The following is an 18,916-nucleotide window of genomic DNA, read 5'->3' as shown; positions in this document are numbered from 1 at the left end:
CCAACTCCTCCACCTTTACCAATTCCACCGTGTTGATGGAGGAATAGGCAAGGGAGGGGGAACCCCTCTCGGTGGTGGAATTGGTAAGGGTGGAGGAGTTGGAGATGGTAATGGAGGTGGGCCTTCACGGTGGTGATGGTGGTATTGGGTATCTACATTATAAAAGAAGATGATGATTTGGCGAAGATGAGTGCATTTTGGTCTTTTCAAAATTTAGCAAATAGGTCAGGGCAATTAGGTCTTTTCAAATTTTAGAAAAAAATAGAAGAAATGATAGTATGGTTATTTTTTTAGCATTTAACTTGTGTGAACTTAAATGGTTTTAGGGGGATAAAGTAGGGGTGGTATGTGGGATTTTCAGGGGGTGCGTGTGGACTTGTCAGAACCTTAGGGGGGCATGAAGAATATTGGGTGCATTTTAGAGCGTATTCGTATTTAATCCTATTTTTTTCACAAAACCAAAACAAACAAACAAACGCAACCTAAAGAGTAAGCACTAGGAGTACCTCCACCGGTGACTGGTCAATGGTCGATGCCTCTCTGGTCAATAGCAAATCCTCAGGACCGGCTAGAACAAGTGAAGGCTAAACCATTCCGCGAATGGCACTATGGAATATGGATTTTGGTGTTCTGCTTTCTTTGCTCCTCTTCGGCTTCCTAATTTCTCCTTCTTCAGGTATCTCTCTACGTTTGTGTATGTGTGTGTGGGTGGGTGTGTTCAAGGGTTAGGGCTTTCACGTACAGAAAAACATTATATGTACTGCAAACTGAACTATTGAAGCTTCTCTTTCGATGTTGTTGATCACATGCTAAAAAAACCCTACCCTTTGGTTTTTAGCTGTTCTCTTTTATTTCGGGACTATGATCCTCAGTCAATTTCTCGTGGGTGTATGCCTTTTTAGTCTTTTTTTGGATTTTATGCTAGCTCAAACATATCTAAATTCTAAACTGGAACTCTGGAAGAACAAAGCAGAAATTGTTCGATTCTATATTAACAGATCAGAAATTTACGAGCAATTCGGGGTTCAATTTTAATTAATAGTTTAGAAATTAGAAACGGTGAACTTGGCGCCTATGATAGTGTAGTTGGAAGAACAGGATCATTATTTTCAACAACTGGTTGTTTACTGTTGTGATAAGGCTTACTTATAATGGGTTTGAGTAAATTATAAACAGTAATCATGAAAAATATTCAGTTATCTTAGAAGCCTAATGCTTCAAAATGCTAGAATTTTGTGTAGAATTTAGTGCTTTTGATGGGTCTTTAATTACCATTCTTTAAGTATCCTATATTTGATTTTTGTTCATGATGTGAAATAAAAAAGATGCAATAATTAATTAGCCAATTTTATTGTGTTAGATTTAACAAAAAATATTTCTTTGAATTTTTTGAAATACAGGTAAACCTGATGGAGTGTGCATTTCCCCGGGTGGCCGGTTTCCTCCATTCTCATCTGAAGGGAAACCTCCAAGAAAAGTAAATAGGGGTCCCAAAGATTTGACTCTTTGCAGGGTGTTCCGTAGGAACACATGTTGTGATGTTGCCCAAACACATCCAGCTTTGTTATCTATAAGAAGGTTGGCTTCTGCAGGAGAAGCCAGCCAAGAGTGCATGCAATTATGGGAGCTTTTGGAATGCTCCATCTGTGATCCACATGTTGGTGTTCAGCCTGGACCTCCTGTTGTATGTGCTTCTTTTTGTGATAGGGTCTTTCAGGCTTGCTCAAATGCGTATTTCTCTATGGATCCAAAGACCCTGGTGAGTGGGTAAATGCAACAAGCTAGTAGAAGCTGAGAACCATCATATAGTTGTTCTTATAGAACTACTCTAAAAATTTGCCTGATTGGATTATAGCAACTACCTTATTGCCACATTCTTGGACAATGAGAATTGTTGACTGTGAAATTTCTAGAGAACGGTCATAGAATGGATAATTTCAGTCATCTGATTGAGTTGATTCATGTGTTGGAGATACCTGACACAGGACCCATCAAGTGATGGATTCTAACCCTTCTTGTGCCCAACAAGTACCATTATTTATTAGTGTATTGGCATCCTACCCCTGGATAATGTAGTTTGAATTTCCTAGATGCTTGACAGATTTTTTCTTCTGATTTAATGATATCATTGTGTTGTCAGGTCCTGTCTCCATGCGGATTAAGTGACTTTGTTTGTGGTAGAGCTTCTGAGTGGGCCTCTAACGGTACAGAGCTCTGCCAACATGCAGGTTTTACTATTAAAACGTCTGAGGAAAGCCACCAGGGTACTGAGGAACCATCTTGCTACGGAGGGAAAGCCAGTTTAGATTCCATTGCAGATTCATGGAAAGCTTCACAATCTGGGGTGTCTCAGAAGGTTGAGAACGCAGGGTTATTTGAAGATTTTAAGCAGTGGTTGAGGGAAATGCCATTTAGTGAAAGAGTATCATGGGCAGTTGGAGGGATGGCGCTCACAACGGGACTTTTGTTTGTGAGGTGAGTCTCTTATTCATACTTTTATACTCCTTTCTTTCCTTAGTTTTTGGGTTTATCATTTAACTGTTGAGTTATTTGGAATTGCATAGTTAACGATGTTTTTCATTCTTTTTTCTTTATTCTTATGTTGTTCCCTCAAGTCTTTTCTGCAGATCACAACTGTATGTTGTGATCATATAAGTGTCTGGGATTGACATTCTAATGTTATGATTTACATTTGAGTCCTTTTATTCAAATCGAATTTTATACTAAGTTATCTCAATCTTTGATCTGAATCTCCTTGGAGAGATTTTATCACTCTGATCATGGCTACATTTCATTTCTATTGTTGTTAATATACTTTCACTCTTAGTTCTTAACTGTTCTGCAATCCTTGTCATGATCCTTTTGACTGAGAACCCTAAACTACTATGACTGGGAATTATCAGTCAAACAACTGCTTGGTTCCTGGTTGGATGGCCTGTTCATAGATTTCTGGCTTGACTGAACACCTTGTCGTGCCATGTGTAAGGATGATGTGGCGATTCCAACAATTGGATATCTAGGGAATGGTCTGGATTGGTCGTGCTTGGCGCGTTGGTTAAGTGCTCACTCGCTGAACGCTTGGTCACGGGTTCAAATCCTGGAAACAGCCTCTCTGGAAACAGGGGTACGGCTGCGAACATCTGACCCTCCCTAGACCCTGCTAAACGCGGGAGCCTTGTGCAGTGGGTACGGCCTTTTACCCTCTCATACTTTGTGTTTCCTCTCCATGGTCCATGCACCCTCTTCTTAGTCCTGATTTAACTGATTTAACTTTCCTAGCCCATGACTAAATTTGTTTTTTTTTTTTTCCGGTTGGATGCTAAATATCAATTTTAATCTTCAGAAGTCTGGCTTCCACAATTTTAGAATGAATTCCCTTAGGTTCTATGTGAGCATGATTTACAGATTGGAAGAAGGAATGAAATGAAAGAGATTTTTTCCCCCTCTTAGGGGTTTGCTTTGGCACAGGAAATAAAAGAGTTTGAGGATTGAGAAATTTGTCATAAGTACAAAATGGCTGTAGTAACAGACCACTGATGAAGTTGAAAATATGCATAGCTGTCTTATGGACACTTTACCGTCCTGAATTAGGTTGCTCCACTGGAACTTCAAGCTTCTCTTAAAATGAGGAGGGTTATGGTTTCCTCCTTACTAAGGTCTAACCTTTACGTCTGATTAAAACTGTATGTCTAGAGGTTTGTATTTTGACTTGACAAAATGGTCTACACTTGTTTCCACTCTTACTCCAGCCACAGAGTTGATGCTTGCCAATGGGGTTATAGGTCTCCTAGATTAGCTTTTATAATCCCAAAAGAAATTCCAGAATTGCAGGGATTAGGAATAGGACCAAAATCAGAGATTTATTACATCTCAACAAAGACAAGTCAGGAGGGCTTTATTTCCTGGTTGAGTAGGCTAAATGGTGTAGGTAACAAACCAGTAACATTTGAGAGAAATCTGACAGCCAGATTCCAAGATATTGAGAAGTCTCAAAAATAGTAGGTTACTGAAATCCAGACAGAGACCCAGAAATAGAAACCAAAAGCAGGAATTGACAAACCAAAACCAGAATATGATTAAGGCAGAAAACAGAGTTTAAAGTAGCTAACAGAAACCAATAGTCAGAATAGAAACTCAGTTCTCAGTTTTAGAAACCTGATTAAGAAATAGAAACTTCAGAAAATAGCAATCAAAATTTAGAATCCAAGGCTGTAACATAACTCAAAAGGCTAATAGAGAAACTGAAAGCAGAAACAGAACAAGAAATCGATGGAAGGAATTGAATACTACACCAGAACTAGAAATTTGATGTGAAAGCTGAAAGGAAAACAGAACAGCAGTCAGTTAACAGAATAGCACCTCAGTAGAACAAAGCAGAATTGGAAACTGGTTTGTACAGGAATGAGAGATACATATAACTAAGCTTGATCGATTGGAGAAGAAGAGAAGAGGAAGAAAGATATGTTCAGGACCCCACCTGAACTCCAAGGCAGGGATCTCCCTCCAAACCCCAATCCTCGAATCTCACCAGGCTCTCCACTGAATCCCACAACAGAAATAGGTCTGATTCTCATAGAATCAAAGAAAGCAATGCATTGCTGTGTTAGTAATCTTTGAGTTTATACAAGAAAACTCCAATCAATTTACCCGTATAGATCTCTAGAACACAACCATTAATGTAAATAGATAAACAGAGACAGTGAATGTACCTTGCACCTTCGGTATGTTGACGAAGAACAATATAAAACAATAATCCCAAGTAGATCTTGACTAATCAAGCTTTGAAGAGATCTTCTGTAGTCTCCCGTTTTTCACCCAGAGTAAAACCCTTTTCTTGTGGGAGAAAAGTAATAATCAATAATGTAACTGCAGGGACCTTTCTTTATGGTACTTATAGTACTATCCCAAAACCCTAACCCACTTCCACAATGGGTTTGGGTCATGGAAGAAAAACTCGACCGAGGTGGTTTCGACACATATGTCCATCAAAACTAGGGGAAACTTGGCTCGAAACTAGGACAAACAGGTATTTATGTCAGAAACTACCAGATACCAGGCTAGACACTTAGTTATGTCTAATATCATTTAAGTAAATGAATTTTGTATTTCATTTACTTAAGATATGTCAACAGCTTTGATATGAATGCTTGAGTGATTAGAATCGATCACCCAAGCCCCTTTATTTATAATAACTTGAAGTAAATCAGATCAAAGTACAAATAGGAATAATAACACCTCAGTCCTAGTCCTACTAGGAATTCCTAATACAACTAGGAATGCCAGAATGGGACTCGGCTGAGGGTAAAACAATAAAAATAAAAGAAAAGAAAAGAATCTAATCTGACTAATACTACTCCTAACATGACTAGGACTAATCCTAATCAGTTAGGACTAGTAGGACTAATCCTAATCAAACTAGGACTGGGGTATCGGGTAAGCAGCCTATTTCAACACTCCCCCTCAAGTTGGAGCAAAGATGTCGATCATGCCCAACTTGACTAGATTGGGATGAAACAATTTTCCAGACAATCCCTTGGTAAAGATATCAGCAAGTTGATCCGTAGATGTCACAAAGGGAATACAAATCAGCCCAGCTTCTAACTTCTCTTTGATGAAATGCCTATCCACCTCAACATGCTTGGTACGATCATGCTGTATTGGGTTGTGTGCTATGCTGATGGCAGCCTTGTTGTCGCAGTACAGCATCATAGGAAGACGAATAGGAACACCAAGATCTTGTAGCAAACCTTTAAGCCATAGTAACTCACAAATACCTTGTGCCATAGCTCGAAACTCAACTTCGGCACTAGAACGAGCAACCACATTTTGCTTCTTGCTACGCCATGTGACAAGATTTCCACCTACAAAGGAGCAATACCCAGAAATAGACTTCTGATCTGCAGAACCAGCCCAATCAGCATCAGTGTATGCTTCTATCCGTAGATGACCATGAGTAGACAAAAGAATTCCTTTTTCAGGAGCTAACTTCAAATAGTGCAAGATACGAAGAACAACCTCCATATGAGAAGAGTAGGGATCATGCATAAACTGGCTCACAGTACTCATGGCGACAGCAATGTCAGGACGCGTGTGTGAAAGATTAATTAGCTTCCCTACAAGTCTTTGGTACCGGCTTTTATCAACAAGCTCACCCTCTTTCTCCTTGAGTCGAACAGTAGGGTCCATAGGAGTGTCTGAAGGATGACAGCCTAGCAACCCGATCTTAGCCAATAAGTCTAGGACATACTTCCTTTGGGAGAGAAAAATGCCTTTAGAAGATCTGGCTACTTCAATCCCAAGAAAGTATCGTAGTTTCCCTAGATCTTTAATCTCAAATTCTTGTCCAAGGAAGGTCTTCAACCGTCTGATCTCATCACCATCATTGCCAGTAACCACTATATCATCAACGTAGACTATAAGAACAATGAGTTTTTCACCAACTCTCTTTATAAAGAGTGTGTGATCAGCATTACTCTGCTTATAGCCCACAGAAATCATGGCCTTGTGGAACCGGCCAAACCATGCTCGAGGTGACTGCTTCAGACCATAAAATGCACGCTTCAGTCTACATACTTTTCCTTGGTTTCTGTCACAAGAGAACCCTGGTGGGATGTCCATATACACCTCCTCATCCAGTGTTCCATTTAGGAAGACATTTTTTACATCTAGCTGCTGCAAATCCCATCCAAGGTTGACTGCACAAGATAATAACACACGAACAATATTTAACTTTGCAACAGGTGCAAAAGTTTCCTGGTAATCAATGCCGTATGTCTGAGTGAACCCCTTGGCCACGAGTCGTGCCTTATACCTATCCACAGTGCCATCCACCTTTTGTTCCACCACAAACACCCATTTACATCCAACGGTTTTCTTCCCAGGTGGAAGAACCACAAGCTCCCATGTGTTATTTTTCTTCAAGGCGTCCATTTCTTCCATCATAGCTGCCTTCCACTTTCCGTCTGATAAAGCTTCTTGCCAATTGTTAGGAATACGAACAGAAGAAAGAGAGGAAACAAAGGCACGAAAGGATGGGGAAAGGGAATCATAAGAAACAACATGAGATATGGGATGCTGAGTGCAAGTTTTGACACCTTTGCGAAGAGCAATAGGTAAGTCAGAATCATTACCAGGTGGAGAGGCAGGTTCTGGATCCGGGTTCGGCAATTGGATGGGTACTGGAGCAACAGTTGATTGAACCTGCTTATGTTTCCTTGCATAGGTCTTCTCATTATTGGCATCAATCCTCCTCTGAAATTCACTAATAGTCCTCCGGATAGGAGTCTGGACCGGGGTAGATTGCTCCCCCTGAATAGAAATGGTCTCCCCCTGTATAGGAACCTCTCCCCCTGACTCAGGGGGAGTACTAGGGGCAGGCCGAACTGGTTTAGACTCATGGTAAACAGACTGAAGTGGAGGTGGAGAGTCAATAGTCAGCACGTCTTCACTTACACTCTCCCCCTGAAGAGGTGGGGACACATAATATGGAACATTTTCATGAAAGACAACATCCATGCTGACAAAAGTCCTACGGGATGGAGGGTAGTAACATTTGTACCCCTTTTGGGTGGCAGAGTAACTCAAGAAAATGCATCGGAGGCTACGTGGGTCAAGTTTACCAGGGGACCTTGTATCCCTAGCATAACAAACGCAGCCAAACACCTTAGGTGGGACTATAAAGGAGAAAGAGCCAAGTAATAGCTCAATAGGGGCTCTTGAAAGAAGAACCCGACTGGGCAGCCTATTAATTAATTAGGCTGCAGGAAGGACAACATCCCCCCAATAAAGGGAAGGGACATTGCGAGCAAACATAAGGGCCCTGGAGGTGGCGGTTTTTTCTCTCAGCCACACCATTTTGGGCTAGAGTGTCGACATAGCTGGTCTGATGGAGGATTCCATGTGCAGCAAGGTATTTTTGGAACTGACCTTCCATATACTCTTTCCCATTGTCACTCCTCAAAATTTGAAGAGTGGCATTAAACTAGGTCTTAATCAGTTGATTAAAGTGTTGAAAACATAAAAAAACTTCACTCTTTGTGTGCATAAGGTATACCCAAGTGAACCTAGAATAGCAGTCAATGAAAGTGACATACCACCGATGGCCAGTCAGGGAAGCTTTCCGACTAGGCCCCTACACATCAGTATGAACAATATGAAATAAGGAAGAGGATCTTTTATTAGAAATAGGATAAGTTGAAACGTCTGTTTAGCCAAGACACAAGGCTCACAAAAAAATTCTTCCTTATTACAGTCTTTAACTAATGCTAGAAATAAATTTGATAAAGTACCTAAGGGGGGATGGCCTAGTTTAGAGTGCCATTTATGTAAATCAAAAGAGAAAGATGCCGAAGGTAAAGCCTGAGTAGGATCGCCATCAAGCAGGTACAATCCGCCATGCACTTTACCCGATCCAATCGTCTTCCCCGAGTCCAGTTCCTAAAAACACATTGAGTGGGAAAAAAGATCACTTTACAATTCAGGGATTTAGTGATACTGCTAATGGAAAGAAGGTTAGTTGTAAATTTGGGAATATGCAACACAGATGACAGTGTAAGGGAAGGAGAACAACCAATGGATCCTTTCCCTGAGATGGAGGAGAGGGACCCATCAGCAATTTTGACTTTATCCTTACCAGAGGCAGGAGAGTATGTATTAAAATGGCTAGAAGAACCTGTCATGTGATCAGTAGCACCAGAGTCTATGATCCATGGAGTGGATACTACTGATGCACAATGACCAGCAAAAGAAATACCTATATGGGTAAAGAAGGAACCTGAATTGGCAGCAGACGTAGTAGAGGCAGTTGATGTGTTCAACATACGACGCAAAGCCTGGAGTTCTTCCTGGAAGAAACCAATGTTAGCAGTGGGAGTTGGAGCTACACTTTCAGTATGATTGGCTTTGTTTTTAGACTTAGCACGACCACGTTTGGCCTCAAAATCAGCTGGCTTCCCATGTAATTTCTAACACTGAGTCTTAGTGTGATATGGTTTGTGACAATGCTCACACTTAACAGGCTCTTTGGTAGTAGTAGTGGAAGCAGCAACACTATCAGAAGAAGCAACAGGAGTGGGACCAGCAGTCTGTAAGGCTAATCTCTCAACTTTAGGAGTCATCATCATGGCAGCCCTTCGTGTCTCTTCACTGTGAACATAAGAAAAAGTCTCCTCTAAAGTGGGGAAAGGAACCTATCCAAGGACTTGCACCCGAATAGGGTCATAGTCATCATTGAGGCAAGCCAGAAAATCATAGACACGGAATTGGTCTACATAGGTGTGGTAGGCAATAATATCAGCAGTAGTAGTAGACTGGAATCGAGCATAATGATCCAATTGTTGCCATAAACACTTGAGGGCAGCATAGTATTTAGTAACAAACATCTCCTTCTGAGTAGTGGTTTGGAGTGTCTTCCTGATTTCATAAACCTGAGCACCACTTCCTGATCGACCATAAGTTCCCTTGACAGCAGTCCATATCTGAGTAGCAGTGTCAAGGAGGAGATATTGACTGGATAGATCAGTGGTCATAGAATTTAAAACAAATGACATCACCATAGCATCGTTCGCAGCCCATTTAGTACGGGCAACACCTTCTTCAGCTGGTTGTTTGGTGGTGCCAGTAAGATGGCCAGTGAATCCCCTACCAGCCACAGTCAAGGATAGTGATCTGGCCCAGATTAAATAATTCGTACCATCAAGCTTGATGGCAGCAGCATAGGGAAGGAAGTCATTCCTAGACCATGGTCCGAAAACTCGGGTCTCAGAGCCAACTCGGCCCACGAAAAAATCGAGTTGGGCTGAGATCTCGGCGAGTTTTTGCAAATATTTTTTTTTTTTTGACTCGAAGGCCCATCTCGGTGGGTTTTAGGGCTCTGTTGGGTCTGAAAATTGGTACACAGCCTATTTTAGGCCATTTAAACACAATGGCATTATTAGATTTTGTAAAAACAAAGTCCAAATATGACTTTTACATCGGACCCTTAGTTGCTAGGTGACGACATATTAAAATAGCATAATAGATACATTAATGACATAATTTATGTACGTAGAACTCAAACAAAATATTCAATTAATAGGAAATAAGTTAATATGCATTACAAATGTTTAAGTTACAAGTTACAACTTCATCACATAAAATGAGATTGAATGGCATATTCATTCCCTATTTGTACCACATAGTCTTCCCATGACATATTGTTGCTAAACTGTTGTGTATAGTCCTCCACAGCATTCATATAAGAGTTCTCATCCACATATGCCAACATCCCTAACCTAGGGTATAACTGTTCCACAGTGGAGTTAGACCGTTGCCATGAAGGATGAGATGCACCGCTTATGCTACTGTCATATTGAGGAATGCCTGGGACTTGGAATGTGGATGGATCGATGGACCCAATGCTGGACCCAATGCCAGACTCACTACTTTGATAGTCATACGCATGTGTTGGCTGCCCAAACTGACCATAGGAACTATATTCAGAACCGGTGCTCTGCTGGCCATAATCATACTCATAATGAGGTTGATATGATTGCCACGGCTGATGCTGACGACCAGTATCCATACTCATGCTTCCAAAACTTGCTACCATGGTGTTCATGCTCGTGTCATCATACTGAGGTTGGTTCTGTTTGCGACCCGTCTTTCTCTTGTAAGTTTTGCTGTGGCCACCATGGTCTTGATCTTGTGTGGCATGTGTAAACTGAGACTCACCTATGAAACGCACAGGGTCCTGCTGTGTTCCCACTTCTTGCTGGTATTGGTCGCGCATCCCCTCATGATGATCATTATAATAACCGCCAGCAGGCATGCCACCACCAGTACCACCACCACGTCTACCACCACCACCACTACCAGTAGGAGGGTCATCACCACCAGCAGGGTCATCACCATCACCATCACCATCAGGAGGAGTTCCTGTTGCAGCCTCAAATGGTCTTGGTGACTGAGAATGTGCACGCCCCTCTTGCGACATATAGTCTTCAACATCTGTGCCGGTTACGGACGCAATAGTGGAATCAGGCCTACATCTAGGCTCATCCATCTCTGGTGCACCACGATCCCTTACCCACTGGAATAGGGGATCCTCATCCTCATTAGAGTCCTCCTGGAATATGTTGGCTAGCTCGATGGGCTCTTTGTCATTCTTCTCAAATTCTTCATGTATGTGCCTCATCCTTAGTCTCATATTATAATGCACATACACCAGTTGCTCTAGTCGTTGACTATCCAATCTGTTCTGCCTCTTTGAGTGTATCAAGGCGAATGTACTCCAGTTGCGCTCGCAGCCAGAGGATGAACAGGTTTGTGACAACACTTTGATTGCTACCTTCCTCAGGTTGGGTGAACTTGTACCATACAGCACCCACCAGTCAGCTGCATTATAAACAAAGAATATTAAGAATATGTAAATTGTAAAGGGATAAAATTATAAGTCATATATGTAAAATCATGCCACATTGCCACCTACCAGGGTCTGACTTTTGTCTACCCTCCACTGCAGATTTTCGACCGAAACTTGCTGAGGCCTCTCTGAAGGCCTTGATCTATTTACATTTGAAATTTGAAACAGTGTTAGAGGCATCAGTGTTTGCTATTTAGTAATTATATTCCTTTACTGACTAGCAAAATACCAAAGTCCCATAGTCTCACCTCATCATTGCAGTCAGATTGTGTCTTGGGATTGACCTCCAACTTCTCAATAACAGCTTCAACTGCCAGTAACAAATCCGTGTCCAGCCCAAGATCATGTGAGTACTGGTACTTTGGATTCAAATAGTATGCTAGTAAAGAGGAAACCACAAATATAAGTTGTTAGTGACTTAATACTTTAGAGGTTTGAATATATAAATGTAAAAACTCACATAAAGTGTATAGATGTTGAAGTGTTGAACTCACCAGCTTTATGCAAGGGATGACTCAAGTGCTTCTCCCATCGCTCATCAATGATGTTAATGTATAAGCGAGCACTTCGGGGTATTGCAGCTTGGACCATTTCCTTCAGCTTTTGCAGGGCAGCATATATGTGGGGCAAGGTAGGCTTCTTCTCAGTGTCAACTATCCTTAGTACTGCCACCACTGGTTCTAATATGGCAACAATTTTATATAAGTCATTCCAAAATCCGTTACTTGCAATGGTCTCTTGTGCTGCCTTCCCTTCTTGTGTCCTAGAGCCTGGCCAAGTAAACCATTGGTTACTTGCAAACAATGACCTCAGACCTACCACCTTTGACTGGATGCTCTTCAATGCAATGTAATTGGTGGCAAATTTAGTGACACTTGGCCTCACTAAATCCCCCTTGCATTTCTCCCTCATCAAGGCTAAAGCATAACCATGGTTATACACAAAGGTGGTCACTTGCCTTGCCCTATTGACCACACCAGCCACCAAAGCTTTTTTTTCCATGTCCTTCAGCATTAGATCAATAGAATGGGCTGCACATGGAGTCCAAAAGAGGCAGATCCTCTTACTCTTCTTGTTCATCAGTTTCTCTCCAGCCTGCTTAAAATTAGAACCGTTATCCGTCACAATTTGGATAACGTTCTTTGCTCTTATATCTTCCTCTACCACTTGCTTCAGTAGCTTGTACAAGTATGATGCATCCTTGACATGCTTTGATGCATCAACAGACTTCAAGAAGACAGTCTTCCCATTACAACTCACCATGAAATTTATAATGGACTGTCTAATAGGTCCAGTCCAACCATCAGCCATAAGAGTAACCCCATATGTGTCCCACAATGGCTTTAGACCCTCTATGTATTCTTTCAGCTCCTCTACCTCTTTAGGCAAATATACATTATACAACTCATATGGTGTAGGCCCCTTCCATCCTGGGCCAGCCCTCCCTGCAGCATCAAGGAATGCATTATAATAGGTTCCTTGAGCTACATTAGCTGGAATGCCAATGTATAGCATGAACTTGCTGAAGGCTTTCCGTGCATCCTCTTGTTTACCACCAAACACTTGTGGGATGGTTGGCTGGAAGGCATCTTGTTGCCTAAAGGTAGATGGATCCTGCTAAAAAATAGTATCTGGGGAACGTGCTCGTGGTTGGGCTTGGGGCCGTGGGATATCTCTTGTGCCAGTGCTTCTCCTCCTCTCATTTTCTTGCACTGGTGCAGCTGAGCCAGATCCACCAGCTCCTCTTGCTTGCTCATATGATCTGATATTGTCAAAATGAAAACTTTGTCTACTCGCTGCCAAAGTTTGCTGGTAAATCCTCCATTCATCCTCTGATAGGAACTCACCAGGTGTAGGCCTATATTCAGTATCATCTCCTACTCCCCCAAGGATGTCTACACCAGGCCTCTCTAGCACTGCTTCATCGAAAGCTATTTGTTGTCTCTTCCTCTCAGCTTTCTTTGTCCGTACTCCTCTTAAATTTTGTGCCATTGCCAGTTTCACTTGGCTTGGAACATTTTGGCATTTGGCAACATTCTTGCCCAGACCAGACAAATGTTCCTTTAACCTAGTTGCTCCTCCAGAATTTAAAATCTTCCCACAGTAGTTACACTTTGACTTCTTTTTGTCCTCAGACATTGGGACTCCATGTAACCATGCTATATCCCCCATTGTGTAACCCTTGTCTGATTTTTTACATTGTTACATAAAAAAACATGTCTTAGTAACTATTATAGACTTAAAGTAAGGTAATAAACACTTAAAGTATTGTATTTATAACTATTACACATAATATGAAGTTACTAGAACAATCAAATACCTATCTCTTATTTATTCCCTAACCCTAGTATTTGTTTATTAATTAAAAATAATATTTACAATTTTTATTAAAAATAATTATACCTTCAAATATAAAATATTATAACATAATGATGTATTTGACATCATTTGAAGTTGGACATTATGTACAACTGTTGTGCATAATTTTCCAACAAAAACAGGTATTTTTCCTTAATTTTATATATTTTTTAACTATTTAAATAATATAATTATTAAATCTGAAAAATAAAATATATTTTTTAATGGGTGAAAAAAAAATAATGACTCCATGAGGCTGTAGAGCATGCAAACTAGTCTAACATACATCAAGATCACATCCAAACAATAAGTATTTATCTTATTTTTTGAAAAAAAATCATTTTTTTTCCAGAAATTATAATAAATAATTTAATAACCCAAAAAAAATTCGGCCTCCATCAAGTGATAGATCGGCCTAACTTATATAACATAACTCAAAATCACACCCATCTACCAAGATTTCATCAAATTTTTTTCAAAAAAATAGGTTTAGGGAAAATGGGTTTACCTTTCAAAAAACCTTCACAAACTTGAGCATTCCTCCAAAATTGAGCTGCAATCTTCACTTTGCCCCCAAATTCAGCTTCCAAATGTTTCAATCCAACCAAAAAATGAATATGGGAAGACAAGATTGAGAGAAGAAGAGAGAAGAAGAGAGTGTTGGAGAGCTCTTTGTCGACAAAATAGGCAAAAACAGACTTGTTTTAAGACTTAAAACAAGTCATTTGGGTCAAATCATGGTGCCCATACCCGAGATCCACTTTTCGACCCGAGATCTCGGCGAGATTTTGCATTTTTCTTCTTGTTTTTTCACTGATTTTTGAAGCTTTTTCGAGTCGAGATCTCGCCGAGATATCGCCGAGATCTTTCACTGTTATGTTTCCCCTTCCATCTCAACTCGGATTTCTAAAAAACCGAGAATCTCGGCGAGATCTCGCGAGATTTCGGACTATGTCCTAGACTGACCATCCCCTCCAGAAGTAGCAGTAGTTGTCTTTGAATCACCCATAGTTTAGGTAGAAACCGATCCACAAATTTGAAAAAAAAAAACAAATCTTCAAAAAACTGAATCAGATCTGAAGTATGGGTTTCGAAGTGGCAGCAATTGCAGCCGTCAGAATACGCTGAAACTTGGGTCGAATGCCCTGCAAGTGGTGGAGAATAAGCCTGCAAAAAATCAGAAAATTCTGATGATGCAATACGAAACCCTAATAGGGCTGGTTACAGTATCGAGTGAAACCCTGGGTTTTGAGACTGTATGAGTTTCAGCCGTCAGAGCAGGCTGAAACAAGGATCGAGTATCTCCCTTGTAGTGGAGAAGATTCCCTCCAAAAATCGGCCCCTTTGGATGAGCCAATAAAAAGCCCTAAATTTTAAAAAAATTTAGGTATATCTGAATGTAGGTAATTGCAGGTTCGAATCAGATGTGGATTGGATTCAGATCTGCAATCTGAAATATGTAAGGTGTAGATCAGCTAGTGCAGGGATCAATCTACAAAAAAAAACAGAAATCCAGCTTGAATAATGTAGCAGCTTGATCTCGAAGGGTTGGAGGAAACCTGCGGCAGTTTCAGATCACACCAGTGTTTGTATAATCTTCAGTGAGGTGTCATTGAGGGCAGCAGCTAATTCTTCATTGAATCACCTCAAAGATGCTACCCTGAATGAAATAGAGAGTCCGAGAGAGTTGGAGAAGAAGGAAACCAGTAGCCGAGAGAGTTGGGGAAGAAAACCAGAAAAAATCGAGGGGGAGGCTGCTCTTCAGATCAGAGATGGCTCTGATACCATGTAAACAGCTTTGATATGAATGCTTGAGTGATTAGAATCGATCACCCAAGCCCCTTTATTTATAATAACTTGAAGTAAATCTGATCAAAGTACAAATAGGAATAATAACACCTCAGTCCTAGTCCTACTAGGAATTCCTAATACAACTAGGAATGCCAGAATAGGACTCGGCTGAGGGTAAAACAATAAAAATAAAAGAAAAGAAAAGAATCTAATCTGACTAGTACTACTCCTAACATGACTAGGACTAATCCTAATCAGTTAGGACTAGTAGAACTAATCCTAATCAAACTAGGTCGGGTAAGCAGCCTATTTCAACAGATATTATTCATAAATAAGCAAATACCCCATATTTGAATCCAATAAAAATAGTTAAAAAATCAAATTCCAAAAGGAAAAAAAATCAACCCCCCAGTTCAAGAACAAAAACTGAATTTTCGACTATAGGTGCTATTTTCAACTTTCTAATGTTGAGGTTTTTCTCAAATCTAAAAATTCCATAAATCTTAATATGGTAAAACATTGCTAAAAGCCAAAAGTGCGGTAAAATATTCATTTGTTTTGATGTCCAAAAAAATATTGTCTTTCAGAGCGATTTTGACAGCATTCGCGCACACCGAATTAATTTTGACCGGTACATAACTCCTTCAATATAAATCAGATTTAAGCAATCTTGGACTTGTTGGAAAACTATAAAAACAAAGCTTTCTAATAAATTCAAGATTGCTTAAATCTCATTTATAGTGAAGGAGTTATGTTCCGGTCAAACCTCATTCGATACCATGTCCAAGAACAATATACACTATCAAACTTGGATCAAAACCACAAGTAATTTTTTTAGTGTTCTCTATGTGAAACTAATGCATGGATTGAGTTTAAAATGTAAAAAATAGGCAACGCAATAAGAATTAAGGCGAAAAAACAACTTTCGGGCCTCGAAACCAAGGTTCGAGTTAGCCTGGACAAAGTCCTAGGTTTCGACCAAGATATGGTCGAAACCGAGACGAAATCGTTTTCTGGCTGGTCCAAACCCGTTTGGGCTTGGCTCATCTCAATAACCGGGTGACACGCTTGAACCAGCATATGGACCAGGCGCAATAATTAATTAAGCCCATTAATTTCAACTTTGGAAATTCTTACATGCTGAACTTCAAAATCGTTTTTTTTTTTTTTTTTTTTGGGGGGGGGGGGGGGTAGGGGGGGTATACTAACCCCTTCTATTTATTTATAGAACTAAGAGGTAACGGAATTAGATGCGTAGGCTAAGGAGAAATCCTATCACAATAGAACTCTTAAATTAAAATTTTATAGTGACAAAAAATGACTGGAACTTATAGCTGCTATTCCGGCCTTCTGTAAACTATAAAATGAAAAGAAATAAAACATAAATAGCCCCAAGACTCTGGTTTTGAGGAGAACCAGAAAACACCAACCGTATGGTCTGGACTGAACTAAAAATTGGTTCAAAAGGAAACCAGACCAAACCGCAGGCTACTCTGGTAAGCCTGGTCTTCTTCCCTCCTGCAAGCCTGGTCTTCTTCTTCCTGCAAGCATATTGCAATTGGAACCTTGAATCTGCATCACTTGCATAATTTTCTTCCATTACTAGTTGTTTAAGATGGTGATGATATAAAATTTTCCGAAATCAGATGCTTTGTTTTCTTACAGAATCAGAGGCACTTTATGCAATGATATATACTGTAGATGATTAAAATGATATTGATAATGTTTGTCTAGAGGTTTGAAGTTTGACTTGTCAAAATTGTCCTACATTTGGTTTCACCCTTGTTTGAGTCATAGAGCTGATGCTTGTGAAATTTGCGTACCTAGTCAACAAGCTGTTTATGTTGGTGGTGATATAAAATTTTTACTAAATTAAATGTTTTGTTTCCATACAACTGAGCCTCACTTTATGAGATTATATTTCATTGACTGACTAAAAGGTGATGCTAATCTTTTCATTGATGGGTAAAGTTTTCTTCTTTTTCATTTTGGACGATTTTCTTTCCGTTTTTTAATCAGATGATTTAGAATGCAGTTCAAATCTACTGAATATTGTTTTACAATTCAATTAGATTGATGGCACTACTATTGTGAATGTCTGTGGGTATTTGTGATTCATCTCTCTCTCTCTCTCTCTCTATATATATATATATATATATATATATATATATATTCAGTCCTCTATATTGTTTATCTTACAATCATTGAACTGTTACCCTTTTTGTGCAGATAAGTTCCTTCAGTTCTTTGAAAAAGCTGGAGATGAAGCTTTACCTGTCTTGTTTTTTATTTAAATCAGTTTTATGTTTTCCTTATATGCCTATGCTTGTTTGTGCAGCAAAAGGAAGAGCCACAACAAGCACCAAAAGCAAGCAGCAATTCTTCGCACTGCTAAGAGACTGGAAGCTAAGATGAGCCAGCAGCCGACTCCAACTAGTCAACGGAAAAGGAAGTGAAGAAGACACCGAGATCTTTTGTGACACTCCGCAAACATTTCCTCTGTTAATTTATCGGTTAGCCTTACAATCTTTCATTATCATCTATAGTGTTGTTTTCTTACACAGTATCGGTGATTAATTAAGAGCTTAATTTTTCAATTTTGGTTCAAGAAAATGTGTCATTTGACACTAACTATGTCCAGACTGCAAGCTTTTTATACATTGTATGTTTCCTTCCACTGATATAATTTCATAAAGCATTGTAGGACAAGCACAAAGTTCTTCTTGTTTTTAGAATCTGTCAATAAAGAAAAACTGATCAGATTATAAAATCATCCAATGAAGTTCTACGATTTGTTTTTGTCTGAATACTTTTCTCATTCTTTTACAAGTGTGTGCCAAATTTCTTTGGGAAAAAAGGGGGTTAAGAAAGCACTTATTGCTTTGCTTCTCCCAAACTGAAAGCCAACTAAGGACACCACAATATTAAGGCAATGGATTTGATGATGCGGGTCAGGTGGCTAATGACTAGCTGATGCACAAAATGGAATATCATAATGAAAGTAGAACTTCGTTATGAGACAAGAATGGGTTGGTTTATGCTAATCTCCTACCATAGTAGATCAGAAAAATTAAGACAAACAAATGGGTCGCATGTTTCTGCGCATAAGGAGCTTCTGTTTCTTTAAAAAATAAAAATAAAAACTAGAAATTAATTTCCTGAGATGAGGAATTGTATAAGAGGATATGTGAGAGGTCAAATTGTACATAAAAAAGATTGTGAAGTGTTTATTTTGGGGGTGCGTAATAGGAGTCCGCACAGAAGCATCAAGCAGGTAGTCATTTCCACCTTTCGGGGGTCATTTAACCCCCCGTGTCTGGGTGTGGGTGGTACTGGTATATTCTCCCACATGAAACATTTTTTACA

At 39.8% G+C, this 18,916-nt stretch overlaps 1 protein-coding gene across 1 annotated transcript; it reads left to right on the top strand.

The window, feature by feature from the left end:
- The first annotated feature begins 600 nt into the window (after positions 1 to 600).
- LOC122660600 lies at positions 601 to 18,158 on the top strand. Its single transcript, XM_043855978.1, has 4 exons — positions 601 to 676; positions 1,401 to 1,759; positions 2,141 to 2,475; positions 17,889 to 18,158. The coding sequence occupies exons 1-4, from the start codon at positions 601 to 603 to the stop codon at positions 18,004 to 18,006; spliced, it is 888 nt and encodes a 295-aa protein (XP_043711913.1). The 3' UTR covers positions 18,007 to 18,158.
- The last annotated feature ends 758 nt before the right edge of the window (positions 18,159 to 18,916 follow it).

This window comes from Telopea speciosissima, chromosome 4 (genome assembly GCF_018873765.1).
Source record: "Telopea speciosissima isolate NSW1024214 ecotype Mountain lineage chromosome 4, Tspe_v1, whole genome shotgun sequence".
NCBI lineage: Eukaryota > Viridiplantae > Streptophyta > Magnoliopsida > Proteales > Proteaceae > Telopea > Telopea speciosissima.
The sequence above is the reverse complement of the archived record's forward strand: the minus strand, read 5'-3'. Positions and strand labels throughout refer to the sequence as shown.